The sequence below is a fragment of the Bufo bufo genome, chromosome 7, assembly GCF_905171765.1.
Source record: "Bufo bufo chromosome 7, aBufBuf1.1, whole genome shotgun sequence".
In the NCBI taxonomy this organism is placed as follows: Eukaryota; Metazoa; Chordata; class Amphibia; order Anura; family Bufonidae; genus Bufo; species Bufo bufo.
In genome coordinates, this window is record NC_053395.1 from 180242680 (window position 1) to 180262682 (window position 20003).

Genomic DNA, 20003 nt, shown 5'->3' on the forward strand with positions numbered 1-20003 from the left:
TCCAAAAATATTCAGCTTTGATATTAATGAGTTTTTTGGGTTCATTGAGAACATGGTTGTTGTTCAATAATAAAATTAATCCTCAAAAATACAACTTGCCTAATAATTCTGCACTCCCTGTAAATGCCCACCTGGTTAAGGAAACCTCGGCACTGAGTTGGCTCTCCCCCAAAGCGCTGTGGAAGAGGGCCAGAACCGGTCATACCCCGAAACACCGCAGGCGCAACAACAGGTGTCGGGGTAGACTCTGGCGCAACAACCGGAGCGGCAGTAGGAGCGACAACCGGCCCATCGGCAACGGGAGCGAAATGAGCCGTGCGTTCAAGCAGGGTTTGCAACGCCACAGCGAACCGACCCAACAGGTGATCCTGCTGATCAAGTCTGGCAACCAGCATGGGTAGCGAGGATGGCCCTGTACCGTCAGAACTCATGGCTTGGTCCTAATGTCACGGAACCATGAACCAGACGTACAACAAGAGATAAGTGAAAATAAGAAGGCTTTATTGAAAATAAAGCTGTAAAGCAAAAGTCCAAACGAATGGTGAAACCGAAGCAGAGTCTTTGAGAGGCCAGAGATCAGGAACCAGAAGGGTAGTCAGACGAAGCCAGGATCAGGAACCAGAAGCAGCAGCAGTCTTAGAAGCATGTGAACACAGGAGGACCAAGCAAGGAACTGAAGCCACAGACCTCCTATATATATGAGCTAGGCATCCAGCTCCTCCCAGTGGGAAGGAGGAGCCACAGGGTGGAAGGCTACAAGAAACCCAGAAACCAAGATGGCCGCCAGCACATGTCAAACGAAGGAGAACAGCAAGAAGGTAAGACCATGACACCAACAGGCTATCTGACGTTACTAGGGAAGTAAATAAAAACAATTTTGATAAGATATTACTGAGGGGGACAGGCTCTCAGCCCATCTCTTTCCTATATTTCCAAATAAGAGAGGTGTTGGGCGATGGGTTGCCCCAGCAGATATTTAGGCCATGGGCTCGGATATTGGAGGATGGAGAGGAGGGGGATAAGATTTTGAAAGGATGGTGGGCCATGAGGACATCCATATTTGCCGAAACATGGAGAGACACTCATTTTAGGCTAATGCATAATGCCATTTACGCTTTTAATTTGCCACCGGCCCCCAGTAGACCCAATAGATTGACCAGCTGCCCAAAATATCTCACACCGCGTACAGACCTATATCACGGCCTCTGGACTTGCCCACAGATTTACTCCTTGTGGCAGCAAGGAGCGCAGACAGTCAAGGACATCTGGAGCCTTACCATTCCACTAAACCCTATGATATATTTATTTCACTATTGGGAAAAGACGGGAGTCGGGGGTCTTACAGAACAAAGACTGACGGCCCTTTTTCATGCTATCTGCATGGTGACCAAAAGATGCTTACTACAACATTGGTTGCAACTAGAGATGGCCTTGCGGTTCGCCCGGCGGTCGTTTTGCAGCAAACTTTGCTCGTACGCGGTTCGCCGAATGGGCGAACATATGGTGATGTCCGCCGGTGCCATATTCTTTTACATTGTGAAGAGCTTTGACCCATGACACATCCATAAGTTGGTACAGGACAGCCAATTGAAATGTTTCAGCACATGGACACACCCCCTACCTTATAAATAAACCTGATCTGGCCGCCATTTTACATTCAGTCTTTTGCCAGTGTAGGGAGAGGTTGCTGTGTGGAGCAGGGACAGACTATTAGGGACACCAAACGCTAGCTAATAGGGCCACAAAAGTCCTTTTAAGGACTGGTATAGGTGTGCTATCGATAGGTATGACTTACTGAGGGGTGTAATATACTTATAATATACTTTCTAACATAGAAAGTATATTATAGTGCATTTGTATTGTGCAGCAGTTGTGTGTGGTTCTGCTGCGATAATGCAGCCACACAGAGTGCTAAACGCTATTGGAACAAATAATTTCTACTGGTGTGATATACCAGTTGCCCCCCCCCCCCCCCCCCCAAAAAAAAACTGATTGAAGCAGGGGTGTTATATACCAATACTTTCTATATAGTGCATTTGGGTCATGCAGCATTTGTTTGCGGTTTAGCTGCGTTTCCTCAGCTACAGATAGTGACAAATGCCATTGGAACAAATAATTTCTACTGCCCCCCCCCCTCTTTTCTCTACAGTCAACCCCCCACCGTAATTGTTATGACTGTGTTATATGGAAAATTGTTTTCTTTTCTGTTCTGTCTCAATTCACATTCGAGACTCACCATGTGTTACATAATTTCTATGTGATTTTACTGGGCTAAATATGCCCACTAGCTCATGTCTGTTCACAATTATGTACATGAACTTTCTTTGCAATAAACATAGATTTGGTAAAAAAAATAATTGCTACTGGTGTGATATACCAGTTGCCCCCCAAAAAAACTGATTGAAGCAGGGGTGTGATATACCTATAATACACTTTCTATATAGTGCATTTAGGTAGTGCAGCATTTGTTTGTGGTTTTGCTGCGTTACCGCATCTACACAGAGTGACACACGCCATTGGAACAAATAATTTCTACTGGTGTGATATACCAGTTGCCCCCCAAAAAAGTGAAAAAATAAGTAGGCTACAGTAAAATTATTATTCAGTGACCGCATAATGTACCTCGAGCCACATAATCACAATTTCTTTTTCGTCAGGTGAATGCCTAATTTTTAAGGCCCGTACCCCTGTGGCCTAAAATAAAAAAAATTCTAGGCTCCAACAGGGCACATTTCAGAGAATTTCCCTTTAAGACGCATAAAAATGTCCCCTGATTAAGATACATATTTTTTGTTGTAATTTTTGTCATTGATCCCCCTCTGGTATGTCACTGTCCATGTTGTGGGACTATTTGTACACTTCTACTAAGTATTTGGTGGCTGCAAATATGAGCTGAAGGTTTTTCAGGTTCGCCTGCCATTAAAGTGAATGGGCCCCGCCATGAACTTGCGGTTCGCAAACATTTGATCACGTTCGCGTGATTGCATTCACGAACCGCCCCGGCCGATGTTCATCTATCACTAGTTGCAACCCTCGATCCCCTTTAGAGAAAATATCCTAGATAATCTGAAAGTTTTACTGGCATTGGAATGTAGAGAGGCACAGAGGTGTAAAGAAGGAAAAGTAGGAAAGTTTTTTAAAAGATGGCGTGGTTTTCTGGTGCAACTTCTCTCAGACTGAGAAATAGAAAATATAGTGAGACCTTTCACACTTACACAATGGTACCTGAGAGAACAACAGTTGTAATATCACACCATTATTAGTTGGACAAATATATTATAAGAGCAACTCTCGCTGAATCTGGATAGATCATGGAGGATGCTTATGGTTTTGGGTCTGGCAGGATGTCTTTTATGTTTTGGGTGTTAATGTTTGTTTGGAGTGGGGGTAAGGCGAAAGGGGGTTAAAAAAGTGGGAAACAGAAGGCAAAAGATCACTCGCATAAATTCAAGTGCTAAGGAAGCTGTAACTGTATATTTTGAGATGTGTGGAAAAGTGACAATAGTGTAATTTTCAACTATGTTGGTTAATGTGATCTTATTGTCAACATGTATGCCTGTACTTTCCCAAAATAAAAATTTATTTGAAAAAATATATATAAAAATTTCAAAAAATATAGAGCCTTTTTTTCTGTACAGAGCTGAGATGCCTGTGGATTTTCTGTCCTTTCTGTCATCTGAGGAGCAGACAGACTCCTTATCTCTGCTCATTATAGCTCAGTTCTTATCTTACTGATAAGAATGTGGCTTAAAGGGGTTCTGCAGTTTTTTAAACTAATGATCTATCCTCTAGATAGATCATCAGCATCTTATCAGCGGGGGTCCGACACCCGGGACCCCTGCCGATCAGCTGTTTGAGAAGGCAGTGGCACTGGCAGTAGTGCCGCGGCCTTCTCGCTGTTTACCGCAGGACCAGTGATGTCACAACTAGTATCAATGGCCAGGGCGGAGCTAAACTCCATTCAAGTGAACAGAGCTTAGCCCGGCCCAGGCCATTGATACTAGTCATGACGTCGCTGGGCCTGTGGTAAACAGCGAGAAGGCCGCAGTCAGATGCTGATGATCTATCCAGAGGATAGACCATCAGTTTAAAAAAAACTGCAGAATCCCTTTGAATAAGTGTTTATGACCTCTCAGTAGACATAAAGTTTATTAGATGACTGTCACAAAGTGAAAGTACCAGTCACACAAAATAGTTAACCCTTTGTGACAGAATGGCTCAATATTTTTAATAAAGGCCTAATGAAAATATTATTTTTAGCCCAAAATGAGTAAAATGCAATCATAAACAAAAATTGCCTCTGAAGATGTAAAGGACCACATCTGTACATGTATGGGATGTAAAGGAGTTTTCCAGTGCAAACAATGGTGGCTCAGAGTTACTTAAAAACATGTAAAAAAAATGTACAGTAACCTCACTGACCCCTCTCCATTGCTATTCTTACACTGCTGCTCTCTATTTCCTGCTCCCATCTTCACACACAGAATATACTTGGCCCATTTACTGGCCACAATAGTGTCCCGCCTTAGCCAGTGATTGGCCTAGCAGACATTTCCTGTGTGACCATACTGGAGCAGGAAGTAGACAGCAGTATGACCCGGGTAGTATCAGAACTGCAATGTGCCCACTACTCTGCCCTCCGGGTACCAAAGAGCATGTGGCTCCTCCCACTCCCAGTTTCAATGCGACTCTGATGATGTGTCGTGCTCCCTACCCCTCCTGCTCCAGGACACAAGTGGGAAACAGCATGCGGCATGACGCGGGGAACGGCATTCAGGTGAGTTTTTTACCAGCTGCTTTACCATAGTGGGGGGGGGGCGCATTACCATGGCTATTATAGGGGCATTAAAGGGGGCACTATAGGGACATTACTGGACAGGGGAGGGACATTACTAGGGGCGCTTTAAGGATATTACTGGTGGCAAAGGCGGCATTACTGGGGGAACTATAGGGACATTACTTCAACTGGGACAACTTCAAGATGCATTGTTAGCATGTCATGTCTCATGTATGGATTTTAATAAAAAAAAGAGTTGTCTGAGATAATTAAAAATGTGAGACAAGCCCCAAATTGTCTAAATTAAAAAAATAATCATTCTCTGCACCACTGATCTGATTGTCCTGCTACTGCTTGTTTACAAACTGCGCTGGTGACATACTGGTAAACGGCATTTGACCGCTGCAGCCAATCAAGTTAGACAGCTGAGGGAAGTGGTTGGCTGCTGCAGTCACATGCCATATAGCAGCACATCACCGCTGCAGTTTGTAAACAAGCAGCAGCAGGAGAATCAGACTAAAGGAACAGAGAAGAGTGCTGGAGAAAGAGGTGAGTATAATGGGATTTTAGGCAATTGTGGGGCTTGTCCAAGATTTTGAATTAGCTCATACAACCCCTTTAATGTCGCAGTCACTGACCCATAGGGCAGTAGTTAGTGATGGTTATTAGGGAAACATCATAAAAAGTAGCTGCCCTATGTGCAAATATTGAGGTCCAATACGATTATAGCCTCCAAAATGTGAAGTGAGAACTGTTCCTCCCAGTGTCCTACCTGCCTGTTACCCAGGAATTATTGTTCGGTATGATCCTACACATATGAATGGTTTCATAATATCTTGTTATGACAAGCGGGTGAGAACCCACCGCCCCAAAGGTCCAACTCTCTCTGAGGGCGATATCTGAGCACACCCCTCGTTCTTCACATGATACCTCTTATGGTGAGGAGAGACTTTCCAGAGGGGAGAACCTGGTGCTACCTCAGGGGGGAATTGGAACATGAGACAATCAAAGCAAGAGTGTGAACCCACTAGACTGACCTCCAGGTGACACAATACACCCAGTGGATGCTGGGAGGCCAGAGGCTGAACAGACAAAAGCGTAGTCTATGACGGCAAAAGTCAGGGCAGGTGACAGTCAGGCAAAGTCCGTAAACATAGATCAGGGTCAGGGCAGGCGGCAATCAGGCAAAGTCCGTAATATGTAATTCAAAGTCTGGTATACAGAATGACAAGAACCAACAGAACACCTCAAACAGAAAATTAGAAAAGCTAGGAAACTAAGTTGCTCAGGCACCTTCCTTTGGGAGGAGGCGCCTTTAAATACCTCCCACAGGCCAGCCATAGGCTGGGGAAGATGGGAGGCGTGCGCATGCTGCCTCACATAAAGAAGAGAGACTCGCCTGCACACACCCTAAATACACACAAGGAACTCTGAGCCAGAGTGCAAGCTCAGCTCAGAGCCAGGAGGGAGATGCTGGTGGCAGCAGTGCAGACCACAGCTAAGAACCCCGCTGCCCGTGCCTGTCAGAAGGAGTCAGGGAGCCTTGCGTTCATACCTGCATGTGGGGACAGAATCGCAGGCACGGGATGCTGGGTTAACACTTGTCATGTAAATTAATTATCTTATAATACATTTTCACAAGCTATAGTTTATCCCAGTGTGTCCTGAGGGATTACATTGGTCTGGAAAGCTATCTAATAAAGGGTGATTACTCTTTCAGCGCCCAATTGTCTGATATCGCATTAAAGTTTGCTCTCTTTTGCTCCAGGCAACCACTAAAAGGCACAGTTTCTGTTGCTAAACTGAATTTATAGAACAGGCACCTAGAAAAGAAGTAATTATCTGGATTTTACAAAGTGACTTTTAACTTTACAGAACATGCTTTAAAAACGATGACAGGTGATCATTATAAAAATGTTTTTCTTGAAATAAGATCTAATTCCCTGACTTCACCCTAATAACCCTATTAGGTAAGAATAAGAAAGCGTCTTTCTGTATGTGTATCTAAATGACCATTAGTGACTTTCTGCACAGGGAAGAGATATTGGAAGGTGCTGTTCATCCTTTTGAACTCCTGTGACGGAACTCCTATATGAACATCAATGATGGGAGTAATATTTGACCTCTGGATTCAAGATGAACCTTCACTCACGAGCAAAATAACATAAAATATAAAGACAGGTGAAAGATTCCCATGTCCATAAGTACTACAATAGTAGAAAACCGGGAATTGTAGAATTAATCCAAGGAACATGGGAGGAGGTGGCTATATCTAGTATCATAAGGGTACTTTCACACTAGCGTTTTTCTTTTCCGGTGTTGAGTTCCATCACAGGAGCTCAATACCAGGAAAAAAACTGATGCATGGAGAGCATTCCGTTCAGTATGCATCTGAATGCATCAGTTCAGTCCCTCTTACATTTTTTGGCCGGAGAAAATACTGCAGCATGCTGCAGTTTACTCTCCGGCCAAAAATCCTGAACACTTGCCGGAATGCCGGATCCGGCATTAATTTCCACTGAAATGTATTAGTGCCGGATCCAGCATTAAGAGTTCCTGCAAAACGGATAAGGTGTTCCAGTCTGCGCATGCGCAGACCTTTAAAAATGCAATAAAAAAAAATAAAACTAATCAGTTTTTCCGGATGACACCGGAGAACCGGATCCGGTATTTCAATGCATTTGTCAGACGGATCCGCATCTGGATCCGTCTGACAAATGTCATCCGTTTGCATCAGGATTGCCGGAATCCTCTGCCACAAGTGTGAAAGTACCCTAAGCCACTTTGCTACAGTATGAGGCCCTGTAAATTGTATAAATGCTCCTGCCCAAAATCAATAAGTAATTACATGAACAAAACAATAGCTGAATCCCTAGGTGTATTAAATTTACTGGCGTCTAGAGAACAAACAAAAAACCCTAAATTTCCTATCAAATTTAACGTGACCCTCAAGTCCAAACCTAAAATTTTTACCAGATGTGTAATCATCTCCCATGCTGCCCCTGTTCCTCCATCCTCATCACCCCTCAGATTCTTTTCAAGTTAGTCACTATCAGACTTCCATATAGAGCAAGAAAAATATGCTCTCTACCTCCAATGCTGTTGGATGAATCAGCACTATCTCCATCTGTGAGTAGTGTAGGGCATTGTCATGTACAGTAAAACTAGGTGGTGAAGGTGCTGCTGAAACGTGTGTTGAGGTTGAGGTTGTTCTGAGATGTATACATATTATGGGTATGTGATATATCTTTTTAAAGATTTCATGCCAATATTCCTGAATGGTTTTATTTGGTGTTTCCATTTATCTGTTACCATACAGCATCCTCCAGTCGGGTTTCTGTTTCCCAGAAACCTCTATTAGTTGGTAGGTTCCCTACTGTGCTTATTTTTGCATGGTTTATATATTTTGTGTTCATATATTTATACACCACTTAGTAATTATTTTTGATCACACTATTTATATTTTACAACTTTCTATAACTGTTTTTAATACACATCTGGACTTTTGTTACTTTATTTACCCACATGATTTGTCATAGATGTACTAAATTATTTCTCCAGGCTGACGCCTAATTCTCTCTTAGGTGAAATTAATTTTTAAGGATTTTATTACTTATATGTATCAATAAGTAATTTTGTATTTTTCTTCATATTTTGGGTTGTAACAACTCTTTTTTTTCTGTGTATTGGTCTTTAAAGATCAATTGAGTTAGCCTGTAACTCAGGTAATATTTGTACTCCAATGGAGTTTATTGTGATTTTTTTACCCCTGTATATGTTTACCTTATTGGTTTTCAACCTGTAGGTACTCTTTAAGGAGCACACATCATTCCACCAATGGGACAAACATCAGCCTTAAAAGAATCAGGGCTTGCCTTGGTCAATAACTGCTCTTAAAATGGTTGTCAGGTTTATAAAATATAATCGGTATGGTAGTGGAGAAAGGTTTTCAGTTTGGAAGTCCTCCTCAACTGCTTTTACCTGAGACCCTGAATGACCGTAGATGTCAATGTTTCATAGTAAAACAGCAACTGTGCAGCAGTTCTTCTGCCAAACATAGGGGGTTCCTCTGCAAAGAACAGTTGATCGTTTATCCCAAAAGGGATGAACCCAAAAATCAGCTGATCTCCAGTGGACCTGCCCTCTTAGAAAAGGTTGGTCAAACCAGTCAACCTACTTACCTTTTATTAGTTCACAGTCACAGAAAATCCAACCATGCTTCATGGGTGCATCTTCTGGCCAATCTAAGAGAGATCTTGTTCCTTTTATCACAGTTTCTGAGTAGAACAGTGCTTTACACCCCCTCTTGTCAGCCATTACCCAGGGGGGCAAATTGTGCAATGTGAACTGTACTATTAAAATAGTGTTGCTTTGACATATATTTTAAAGATGGAAAGGACTGCACTTGTGTGTCTGCACAACAATTTGAGGCAAAATTAAGGGACATTTTCATTTCATTTCATAGTAATTCCCATAAACAGGTGTCAAAACATTTGATTTCATAATAAGGTACCATACATGAAAATTGCAAAATAAACACAAAGCACAGACTTTATGTAAAATTTGTGCAAATATATTCTAAAAACGTCAGTTTATCGGTATTTCAGGGGTAGTTACAAGGATGGGGCTTACATTTCCAGCATTATGTTGGCAACCATTCTTACAGGATGTATGAATTTGAAATATTACAAAATGCATCACGTAATTGGTGTATCTCTTTGTAGCTAAAACTCATTAAAGAGGCAGAAATTATTGTTGGCCAGTTAAAAAATAAGATCATAGTAATTGTATTTTTTTTTCTGATTTCTTTTTACAGGTTCTTTCTTATCATGCAACTTGTTCAAAAGCTGAAGTTGATAAATTTAAGGTAAGGTTTACATGTTCAGCTTCTGCATCGTATATTGTACAAACATTAGTTTGTTCAAGTTACTTTTCCTGCAAAGGATAAGTTTTTAACATGTCAAACGATTTGGATTGCCCGATGATCAATCGTTTGCTCATTCATTGGGCAATCAGCCACAGTATTACACTGCCAGATGATCGCTAACGAGTGTTCATGCGAATGCTAGTTAGCAATTCTCTGCCGAAAATTGGGTGCAATACAGGATGAAACATTTGAGGGATATCATTTTCTATAGATAATATCTGGACAGCTTTCATACATGGTAGAGTAGAACGTCCCCAAGATGTGGGATTTGGGGCTGGCTATGCAGAAGGCTAGGGGTTCCAGCACATTTGAGTTGGCCTTGCTAGGCTGTGTTGCACTCACTTCTTTATCCTAGCTAATACATTATATGGGGCAGGTGTTTGAAATGGGGTCCACTGGTACAGTAAGTAGAGTTGGCCGTACACTTTAGATAGTTGTCAGACCCCATGACTTTACAAGGATATGCTCAGCTTTGCCAAGCAAGTATGTGTTCTGGGTGGGGAGAGAGGATAGAGCCAATTCAAGAAACTTTTGACGCTGGCTTATGTCCTCTGAGGTCAAAAATATAGGGTATATTGAAATCCAACAGCCTTATCCTTGTTTCACCCAACATCTGCCATTTGGGGGAAGTCCAGACAACACTATGCACACAGGATACTTGGTTGGTTCCTCTAAAATTGCTGGGTTTAGCAAATATTATCTAATGTGTATGGCCAGCTTATCACTTGATCCCAGTGGTCAGTAAACAATAGATTATAAGGCTGTAATATAAAATATTTTATAATATAATATAATTATAATCTGTCACTACTTTTTGACCGGGTGAGTCAATAGGGCTTTGCAGCACCCACTCCAGAGTTACTGACAGGGTGAGCCACCATTTTCCTTCACTAGTAAACAATAGATACCAGTACTGTATATTGTAAATTTTGTCAGTTTTTTTGTGACCTGTGCTGGAGATCTTTAATTATCAGTAAAAAGGTCTGTACCACCTAAAGGGGTTTTCCAGCTTTTTCTATGTTCTTAAATTCTCCCCCTGCCCCTCCACCACGGTTGAGTCAAGTGGCTTCTTCGGTCCCACATATAAACTTTCAGAACTGATGGGGTGATGTGTACCACAATGAGGATGGTCACTGGGCGATGTGCCACTTGGCAGTCATTAGATGCAGCAGCATGTGACCCCCATCTGTGCGCATCGAAGAGAGCAGTGGAGCCGAAAACAAGCAGCGGGAAGCAGGTAAGTGTGCTTGACTCTACAGGCTTGCAGGATGAAGAGTTTAAAAACTTGTAAAAAGATGGAAAACCCCTTTAAAGATGTACATCTGTTTTTCCACAGTTCAACTACGTGTTTTACATTCCAATCAGATTTTTTTAGAACACCATTTTCTCCTATGGACAATAAAAGGAGTAACCTATGGGCATAGCAGTCATTCGTTACAATGGTAAACAATGTCATTGTTTGAACAGATATCATCTGCTAGTGGAATTCCCTCCAGATTAATATGTCAGGTGTGAATGTAACTCTAACATTTCATGTACTTTTTGTTTTACGTGGAGACTTACTGTCAATGTAATGGCAAAAATCTTTTTCTAGGGAATACAAATGACAATACATACTTCTTGTAACTTTATGAAGTTTCTGTTCTGTTTCTCTTCCCTTTTTACTTTTCTTTTTTGTCCCTTTCTTGAAGTATTCATGAAAAAACCAGTGCAATTTTAACCCATCTAAGATTGCATCTAGTTATCTCAATGCTTTCGGCTTATCTGCAGGCAATTCTTATTCCCTACTGCTCCATCGGCAAATGGAGAGCCCTGAATAATATTATTCAGTTTTCCTGATGTATGACAGTTTTACTAGATTTAAGAAGAATGCAAAAAAGGCAGTGATTCTTTGTGGGAAAATTTGCTACCAAGGGAAAGAGAAGTAAAGTTGTGAGAAGCTGAAATATGCAATAGAAAAAGAAACATCACACTTTTCATTTAAGTGGAATGCAATTTTTATAATAATATTGTCATTATAATAATCACAATAATTATAAATAAACACATGCACAGAAATACACTTTAGGAGAGTCCATCAACCATAAAAGTGTGTCTATGTCTTTGGAGCAATTATTATAGAATTCTATGATAAAAATATTGTGCACAAAGTGTCCATCATTTTCTTCCATTTTATCGATGTATCTTAATATGACTGCGGATAATATTCACATACATGCTTTAGGAAGGGGCATCAATAAGAAGTTTTACTTATGCCCTGCTAGCTACTATTATATAGTACAAGCCCCAACCCTGAAATATACCGTATTTTCTGCACTATAAGACGCACCAGACCATAAGATGAACCCCAGGTTTAGATTACAGAAAATGAGATAATTTCTACTTATTAAAGCTCCCCTAGTGGTTGTACTACATATACGCAGGTATACACTATACATGGCACTACGTATAAACAAATATACACTATACATGGCACTAAATATACACAGGTACACACTATATATTGCACTACATATACACAGGAACAGGTCTGCTGTCCTTAGAGGAGAAGGGCCAGCTCATGATGCCAGTGATCTCAGGGCAGGAGGAGGATGGGGCTGCCGCTGTAGGGAGTCAGAATGATGAGGAATATCCACCTCCTCCTCAGGGTGCTGGGCACATCAATAGCAGCAGTAAGAAACGTCAGTTCAACAGGCAGCCAGTCATGTATGTATGTATGTGCTCATAGGAGGTACAGGCTTCCCCAGTCAAGACATGGTGTATACATTATTATACAAGCTCTGCCTTTCACTATGTGATAACTAAAAGACAGAAGAGGCGCTGCAGACATCTCCGTTCCTCCAACTCTCTCCCTTGGCTCTCACGCCAGCTTCTCTTCAGCTTTCTTTGCTGCCCAGCTCTCTGTGTAACAAGTCCCTGTAGCAAACAAAAGAGAAGAGGCGCTGGACAGCTCCATCCTTCCAGCTCTCTCCCTCAGCCCTCACCACTGCTGCCCCACATCTCTTTCTGCTGCTTCTCTCTCCCCTGGCTCCACTGCCACATGCGACCTCTGATGAGAACATAGCGTGTGATGAATAGTGTGCACACCATGTTGTCTAGTGGGAACTTCTACTAAGTTGCGGACTATAAGACGCAGGTACTTTTTAGCAAGATTTTTTTCTTGCTAAAAAGGTGCGTCTTATAGTCTGAAAAATACAGTAATGGCCTTTATCTCACCACAAATAATTCAACACTGCATTACGGCTTCATAGAAAAGATATATGTAATAATGCCATATTTGAAACAAAATCAAACACCTATAATAAAAGTAGAAAAAAATAAATAGCTTAATCTATATACATTACATATATAGGAAACCTTTTGTTACCCTTGCCTCACTCTGTCAATTTAACTCTTAGAGCCAGATTTATCATAAATCCCCTGATTTCAGTTGAGGCGCATGGGCTGTCGGATGCTGTGCCTGATTTATGACAAGGCGTTCACCTTGGGGATCCTACCAAGTGGTAGATGGTGAACAGTTTGGCTGGGTGCAAGGCAGGGCGGCATATAACCTCTCCACAAACAGCAAAGCCTTTTACAATGACCGAGCTTTACCTTTGCTAGCATGGACAGTCCTTTGTGATTATAGACAGTCTGGGAATATACCTTTTCTCTCCGACTTACCAGGTGGTGACCTTTACCCTTTCCCTAGTTTCCAGGCCTAGTACCTTTCCCCCCTCCCTCCTGTGTTTGGTGTGGAGTGTATTCCCCGCACCGCACCGTGACAGTTTCACTGTCTAGCAGGGTAAATCAACATATCTGCCTACCCAAATGCATAGTGCTTCTTGTAAAACTTGGTGGAGGAGGGATAATGATAGCTGGCTTTTTTCAGGGTTTCCAGTGAGGGGAATGTTGATGTAAGAACTTACTAAGACATTTTAGACAATTATCACTTCCACCTTTGTTGCAATAGTTTGAGGAAGGCCCTATTCAGTTCCAACATGACTGTGCTCCAGTGCACAAAGTATGGTCTATAAAGGACATAGACCCAGATGTACTGATCATAAAGATGGTATAAGCTTAGACCGGCTGTGTAGACCTGCACCAGATTTATCACAGGAGCTCCAGCTGGATGATAAATCTGGTGCAGGGATAGACACTTTTCTCTGATTCTATACCAGCTCTTGGTTTTACACCAGAATTGCTCCAAAATATGGGTGGAAAATGCATCCCTTAGGTCACACCCTTCCCCATAAAGCTCTGCTCACTTTCCTGTAAGTCCCATGCCTTCATCAAGCATGTTAGAAAAAATTGTAGATAATAAATGCACCATATTGTGCAACTTTTTTAGACAGCTCTGGTGCAGACACATTATTACATCTGGGAAATGGTTTATTGTTAAAGAACTTGAATGACCTGTATAGAGCCTAGACTTCAGTCCCCAGCTAACACCCTTAGGATGAACTTGAATGCCAGTAGAGACTGTATACATGTATTGCGAATGTCAGGAAGGGTTGAATACAAAAAAAAAAAAAAACTTGTCCTTCTACAGCAGTCAACACAAATGATAAGACCTACTATATAGATAGATAATCCATTGTCAGTGTACTGCTGCCATAGGGGTGATCCTCATGATAATACTAGGTGTAGATTGGGATAACAGTAGATATAATATAACAAAAACAAAGACAGGCGCACTCTGCGGTCTTACTAAGCCCTCAAACTGGTGTTAAAATTGAGAGATTAGCCAACATGTCCTACGTGTGGACATGTCTGAGCCCGAGCACCGCGCCAAGGTTTCTCAAGTAGCTCGGGACCTAACTCTAAACCTACCTGGGCCGTATGGGCAATACCAGGAACCAGTGGGCGAATTACAGGAGCGCAAGGTCCGACTCAAAGCAATCTCCCAGTAACCTCCAGCATGTGACCATGCATACAATGGGAGGAGGCAGAGAGCTCTGAGCCCCACCCAAGACTGGCTGATATAGCCCGGGCCTCACATATGCACCAGAATGCTGCCTGTAGACGGAAATAAAGGCACATTCAGACTAGGAGTTTCTACACCTCCAAAAAATTCAAAATACAAACTACAAATTGGCGTGGTATTAAAAAGCAGGAAGTGCTCAACCCCATATGCAGTGGTGCATCTATACCGGAGGGCAGATCCTGCACTTGTGGTCCGCTGCTAATGGCAATCCCCAGCAAAAATGCATACCCAGGATAGCAAATGTGTGGATGTGATACACAGTATATATAATATAACAAAAACAAAGACAGGTGCACTCTGTGGTCTTACTAAGCCCTCAAACTGGTGTTAAAATTTAGAGATTAGCCAACATGTCCTACGTGAGGACATGTCTGAGCCCGAGCACCGCGCCAAGGTTTCTCAAGTAGCTCGGGTGAGTGCACCTGTCTTTGTTTTTGTTATATTATATATACTGTTTATCACATCCACACATTTGCTATCCTGTGTAGGATGTCCATTGTGGTACTTGTGGTCCGCTGCAGGCATCCTCCATTGTATGCATTTTTGCTGGGGATTGCCATTAGCAGCGGACAACAAGTGCAGGATCTGCCCTCCGGTATAGATGCACCACTGCATATGGGGTTGAGCACTGTTTTAATACCACGCCAATTTATAGTTGGGATAACAGTAGGACAGCTCTCTTATTCTCTTGATAGGCCTAGATAATGATGCCTACTGAGGAACTTTGCATTAATTAGTGTAGTATATGATGCTCTAAGGGTACTTTCACATTAGCATTATTCTTCTCCGGTATTGAAATCTGGTATAGGGTCTCATTACCGGAAAAAAATGCATCAGTTTTGTCCTAATGCATTCTGAATGGAAAGCAATCTGTTCAGTATGCAACAGGATGTCTTCAGTTCCTTCCCTTGTGCGGAACAATACCACACTGGCTGGCACTAATTTCCATACCGATGTATTAATGCCAAGTGTTCCGTAAATTGACGCATCGCTGGGTTTCCTGGTCTGCACATGTGCCGGGACATAGGAGGAGCTATTATTATTTTTTGATCTTTAAATACCGGATCGTTATTCCGGATGATACCGGATTAGACAGACGATATTTCACCGGATCCGTCTAACGGATCTGGAAAAAAAGGCTTTCCGTTTGTACACGGCTTGCCGTATCCGGCAGGCAGTTATGTTGCCGGAACTGCCTGCTGGAATCAAAAAATGCTAGTGTGAAAGTACCCTTAATCAGTCCATACATGGAATCTCTCTCTGGTTGCAGTCATGGTCTGACTGAGAGAGTTAAGTCAGGCTCTTTTCCATGCTCAAAGTTCAATCAAAGAGGAAGTTAAAGAGCCAGGACAGGAAGTAGAATACATGGAGTGACTTCAATAAATCAGATCCAAAAAACCATCCACCCGTTTTTCATAATGCATAGAATATAAAACATTTTGATGGAAGTGTACCTTTAAAGTGATTAAAATGGAGAAGATATTTGTTTTCTGATGCCAGTTTATTCCGATGTCATCTAACCACATAAAAAAAGACAATGATGTTACTAGTAAATACTTTATAGAGTTAAAAATATCTCAGTTTTTGCACTGGGAGGATAGGATGAGATGTTCTCTCATTTTTTTTCAGATCTGCTTCAGTCTAATGTCGCTCGTTAATGTTTAAGGCTTTCACCTCCACTGCTCGGTCACATTGGCTGCTTGCCTGCGTGGGTGAAATAAGCTCCCAGAGGAAGAGCTCATTAGGTAGTCTCAGTCCCCTCTATAGCACAGGCATTAGGAGTGACGTAGTCCCTGCTTCTACATACAACTGCTGTCAGGCTTCTGCATACCTCTGGTGTCAGTGCATGAGCTTCTATAGATTATAGGTTATTCTTGAATTGAACGTTACACGTCCTTTGTAGAATTTTATTGTTAAGAAAATTAGATGGTTTTTGTTAGCATTTGAAAGCTCTTAAAGAATATCTGTAAAAAAAAAAAAAATCTGAACTATGTAAGCGTTCATTTCTTCATACAATTAACTGTGGCGTACAGAGAAAATGGGGACCCTAAAGCAAAGATAAAAAGAGCCCCCATATTGTCATCCAGAAGCAAAGGTGTTTATTTCCCCCTCCATTGCATTTCAGGACCGTTTCTTACCCCCTTGTTTGCTAAGAAAGCATCTAGAGAGGGAAGTCCTGCCTCCTGGTAGCAAATGGCATTAAAGAGGACCTATCACCTCTCATGACATGTCTGTTGTAGTAACTACTTGCATTCACCATGAGATGACAATTCTGGAGCATCTATTCTTATGCCTATATCTTGTGCCATTGTTTTATTATTCCTGCTTGAAGTTATGAATGAGTTGCTAGCAGCTTGCAGTAAAGGTACAGATGGGGGGACAGCTTTTGTACTGCTAGCAGGTTGTAGTAAAGGTACAGATGGGTGTTATCAGTTGGGGGGTGTCAGACACATCCGCTACTGTTAACACCCAGCAGTACCTTTACTGTAAAGGAATGGCACAACCTAGAATAGATGCTCCACAATTGGTATTACATGGGGGATGCAAGTAGTTACTAAAACTGACATGTCAGGAGAGGGGACAGGTCCTCTTTAAATCAATAGTGCTGGGCCCTCTCCCTCCAAGGGCCACATAAGAACCACATGGTCTGCCTCTATGGGTTATACGCCCTTGGTAATAACACTGTGCTCCTTCAGAATTTAAGAGTGTAAATTAATCAGGGATTTCTTTGCTCCTAAATAACATTTCCTAAAATAAGGCTTCACGGAACAATAGCAAAGCGATAAAATGTCACATAAAACAGTGATTGATTCCATTTATATTTTTAGAAACCTATTTTCTAAAAGAGTCATCCAGATTTCCTATACAATGGTCCCTCAAGTTACATTATTAATTGGTTCCAGAACGACCATTGTATGGTGAAACCATTGTAACTTGAGTAATCGGTTCTAAAGCCCCAAAATGTCATCCAGGATAAGAGAAAATGAAGATTTAAGAAAAATAAGCAGATAACTAAGACAGACAAAACAAGTCCTTACATGTAACAGTCAGGAATAGCTGATAACTAGCAACTAATCCAGCTATTTTACCAGAGAAGGGCCCTTGATTGGTTGGATCTGAGTCTGACATTGTATGTTGAGTCTAGTTTCAACTTACGATGGGTCAGAAAAGACCATTGTATATTGAGAATATTGTATCCTGAGGCCATTGTATCTTAGGGATCACTGTATAAGCAAGCTGAGTGAAAATTCCTGCAGGAGCTGAATTGTATGGGTTGCTACCCAGCAAATAAATATTACACCCCCTGAGTTGTGATAGGGAGAAAGCTGCAGTAGAAAGGGCATGCCTCCTCAGAAAGGTCCTAACCCCTGAGCTGCCAGGCTGAAGAAAATTTAGCAGAGCAACGAATGGAGGGTAGGTCTCTGGATTCATGTGGGTATAAGTGCTGGTTCCAGCTTTGTTAGAGATGGTCATGTACAATATGATGGCGGATTTTCATCTTTTACATCAATCATGGCATCACCCCTTTAAAGAAGGATTATTTTCCATAAAATCCGCATGAGTATTGTTTGCCTGGATCAAGATTCCATTATAATAGTTTGAACTTGATGGATAAATGTCTTTCTTCAGCCCTTTGTTTTATATACAACTACTCACAAAAAGTTAGGAATATTTGGCTTGTGGGTGAAATTTCAGGATGAACCTAAAATTCCCTCTAAGCTTTACAGGTGAACTTAATGTGACCTTCTCAAAACTTTTGTAAGCACATGTCCAACTGTTCAATGTTTCAGTACTTTTTGCACAACTTGCTGTTCTCTAACAAGGAGCTTAACGGCAAAATTCACAACAGGTGTTGGATACATGAATCACCCAATACATTTCCTGGTTCAGTTAGAATTCCTCCTCATCATGCTGTTCACATTTTGACATCATGAGACCAAGACGACACCTAACAATCGATCAACAGTACCTTGCCATTGCAAGGCTTCAAGCAGGATGTTCAGACGGAAGTGGCCACTGAGCTTAGTGTGTCACAAAGTGTCATCAGCAGGTTGCAAAAGAAATACAGAGAGACTGGAAGAGTCACAGAAAGGCATAGAAGTGGACGTCCTTTGGCCACATCCCACACTAATGACCTCTTAATTGTGAATAATGCACTGCGGAACTGGATGATGAATGCCACACAACTCCAGGCACATTTAAGGGAGGTGAAAGTGACCCAAGTGTCACGTCAGACCATTCGAAACCATTTACATCAGCGTGGTCTGTTTGCTGGATGACCTGCAAGGGTACATGACCACACTTCCAGGCACAGGCGTCATCGTCTTGCGTGGGCCAGGGAGCATCTACACTGGACGAGGAACCGGTGGGCCTCAGTGCTGTTCACTGATGAAAATCAATTCAAGCTGAGTAGAAATGGTGGCCGCCAATGATGTTGGAGATGTCAAGGAGAGCGCTATGCGTCAGCCACTGTTTGCCTTTGATGGTGGTGGTGTTACAGTGTGGGCAGGTGTGTCTAACTGTCCTACACTTTGTGAATGGTACAGTGACAGGCCCAAAATACTTGAATAACATCATTTATCCAGTCATTGTGCCTCTGCATGAACAACACAGGCCTAATTTCATCATCATGGACGACAATGTGCCAGCTCATCGAGGTCACATCATTAGGGAATGGAGACTGGGGGACCTCAAATGGAGTGGTCTGCACTTTCTCCAGACCTGAATCCCATTGAAAATCTATGGGATCAGCTGAGTTACTGTGTAGAGACTTGTAACTCTCTACCCCAGAACCTTAATAACCTGAGGGCTGCCCTTCAAGAAGAGTGGGATGCCATGTTTCAGCAGACAATAAGTCGACCTGTGAACAGCATGAGACGTCGTTGTCAAGCTGTAATTGATGCTCAAGGCCACATGACAAGTTGTTGAGACAGTAACATTTTGTGGGGGTATACCCACCACTGGTGTTGGCTTTTGTTTCAATAAATTGTTTGAGATGAGTAAATCACCATTGCTGCTTCTACTTAAATGCCCTACTTTCATGACGCAATATTATATATATACATATATATATATTAGAATGAATTGCATTGCATGTGTGAACTGCTTTTGCAAATACTCAACTCCGGAAGGCACATAGCGCATTACTCTGGGCAACTTCACATGTTATAGGGTCAGCGATCAGGTGACGCACGTCTCAGGCGGTGTGCTGTAAAGGGTTGTGTGTTGCCACGGCAACAAAATGCTGCTAGGATACCTTATTACATGACCTGTCATTTGCAAAATGGGAAGCTTCGGTATGATTCTTCTCAATTTTTAATCTGTTTACTTAA

General features: G+C 42.0%; 1 protein-coding gene across 1 annotated transcript in view; it reads left to right on the forward strand.

Moving 5' to 3' along the window:
* The window catches only part of PDE11A (phosphodiesterase 11A), a 677788-nt gene that overhangs the window by 446191 nt on the left and 211594 nt on the right, over nucleotides 1-20003 (forward strand). Inside the window, exon 10 of the mRNA XM_040440759.1 lies at nucleotides 9594-9644. Coding sequence (XP_040296693.1) covers nucleotides 9594-9644 — 51 coding nt within the window. The remainder of the gene's footprint in view (nucleotides 1-9593; nucleotides 9645-20003) is intronic.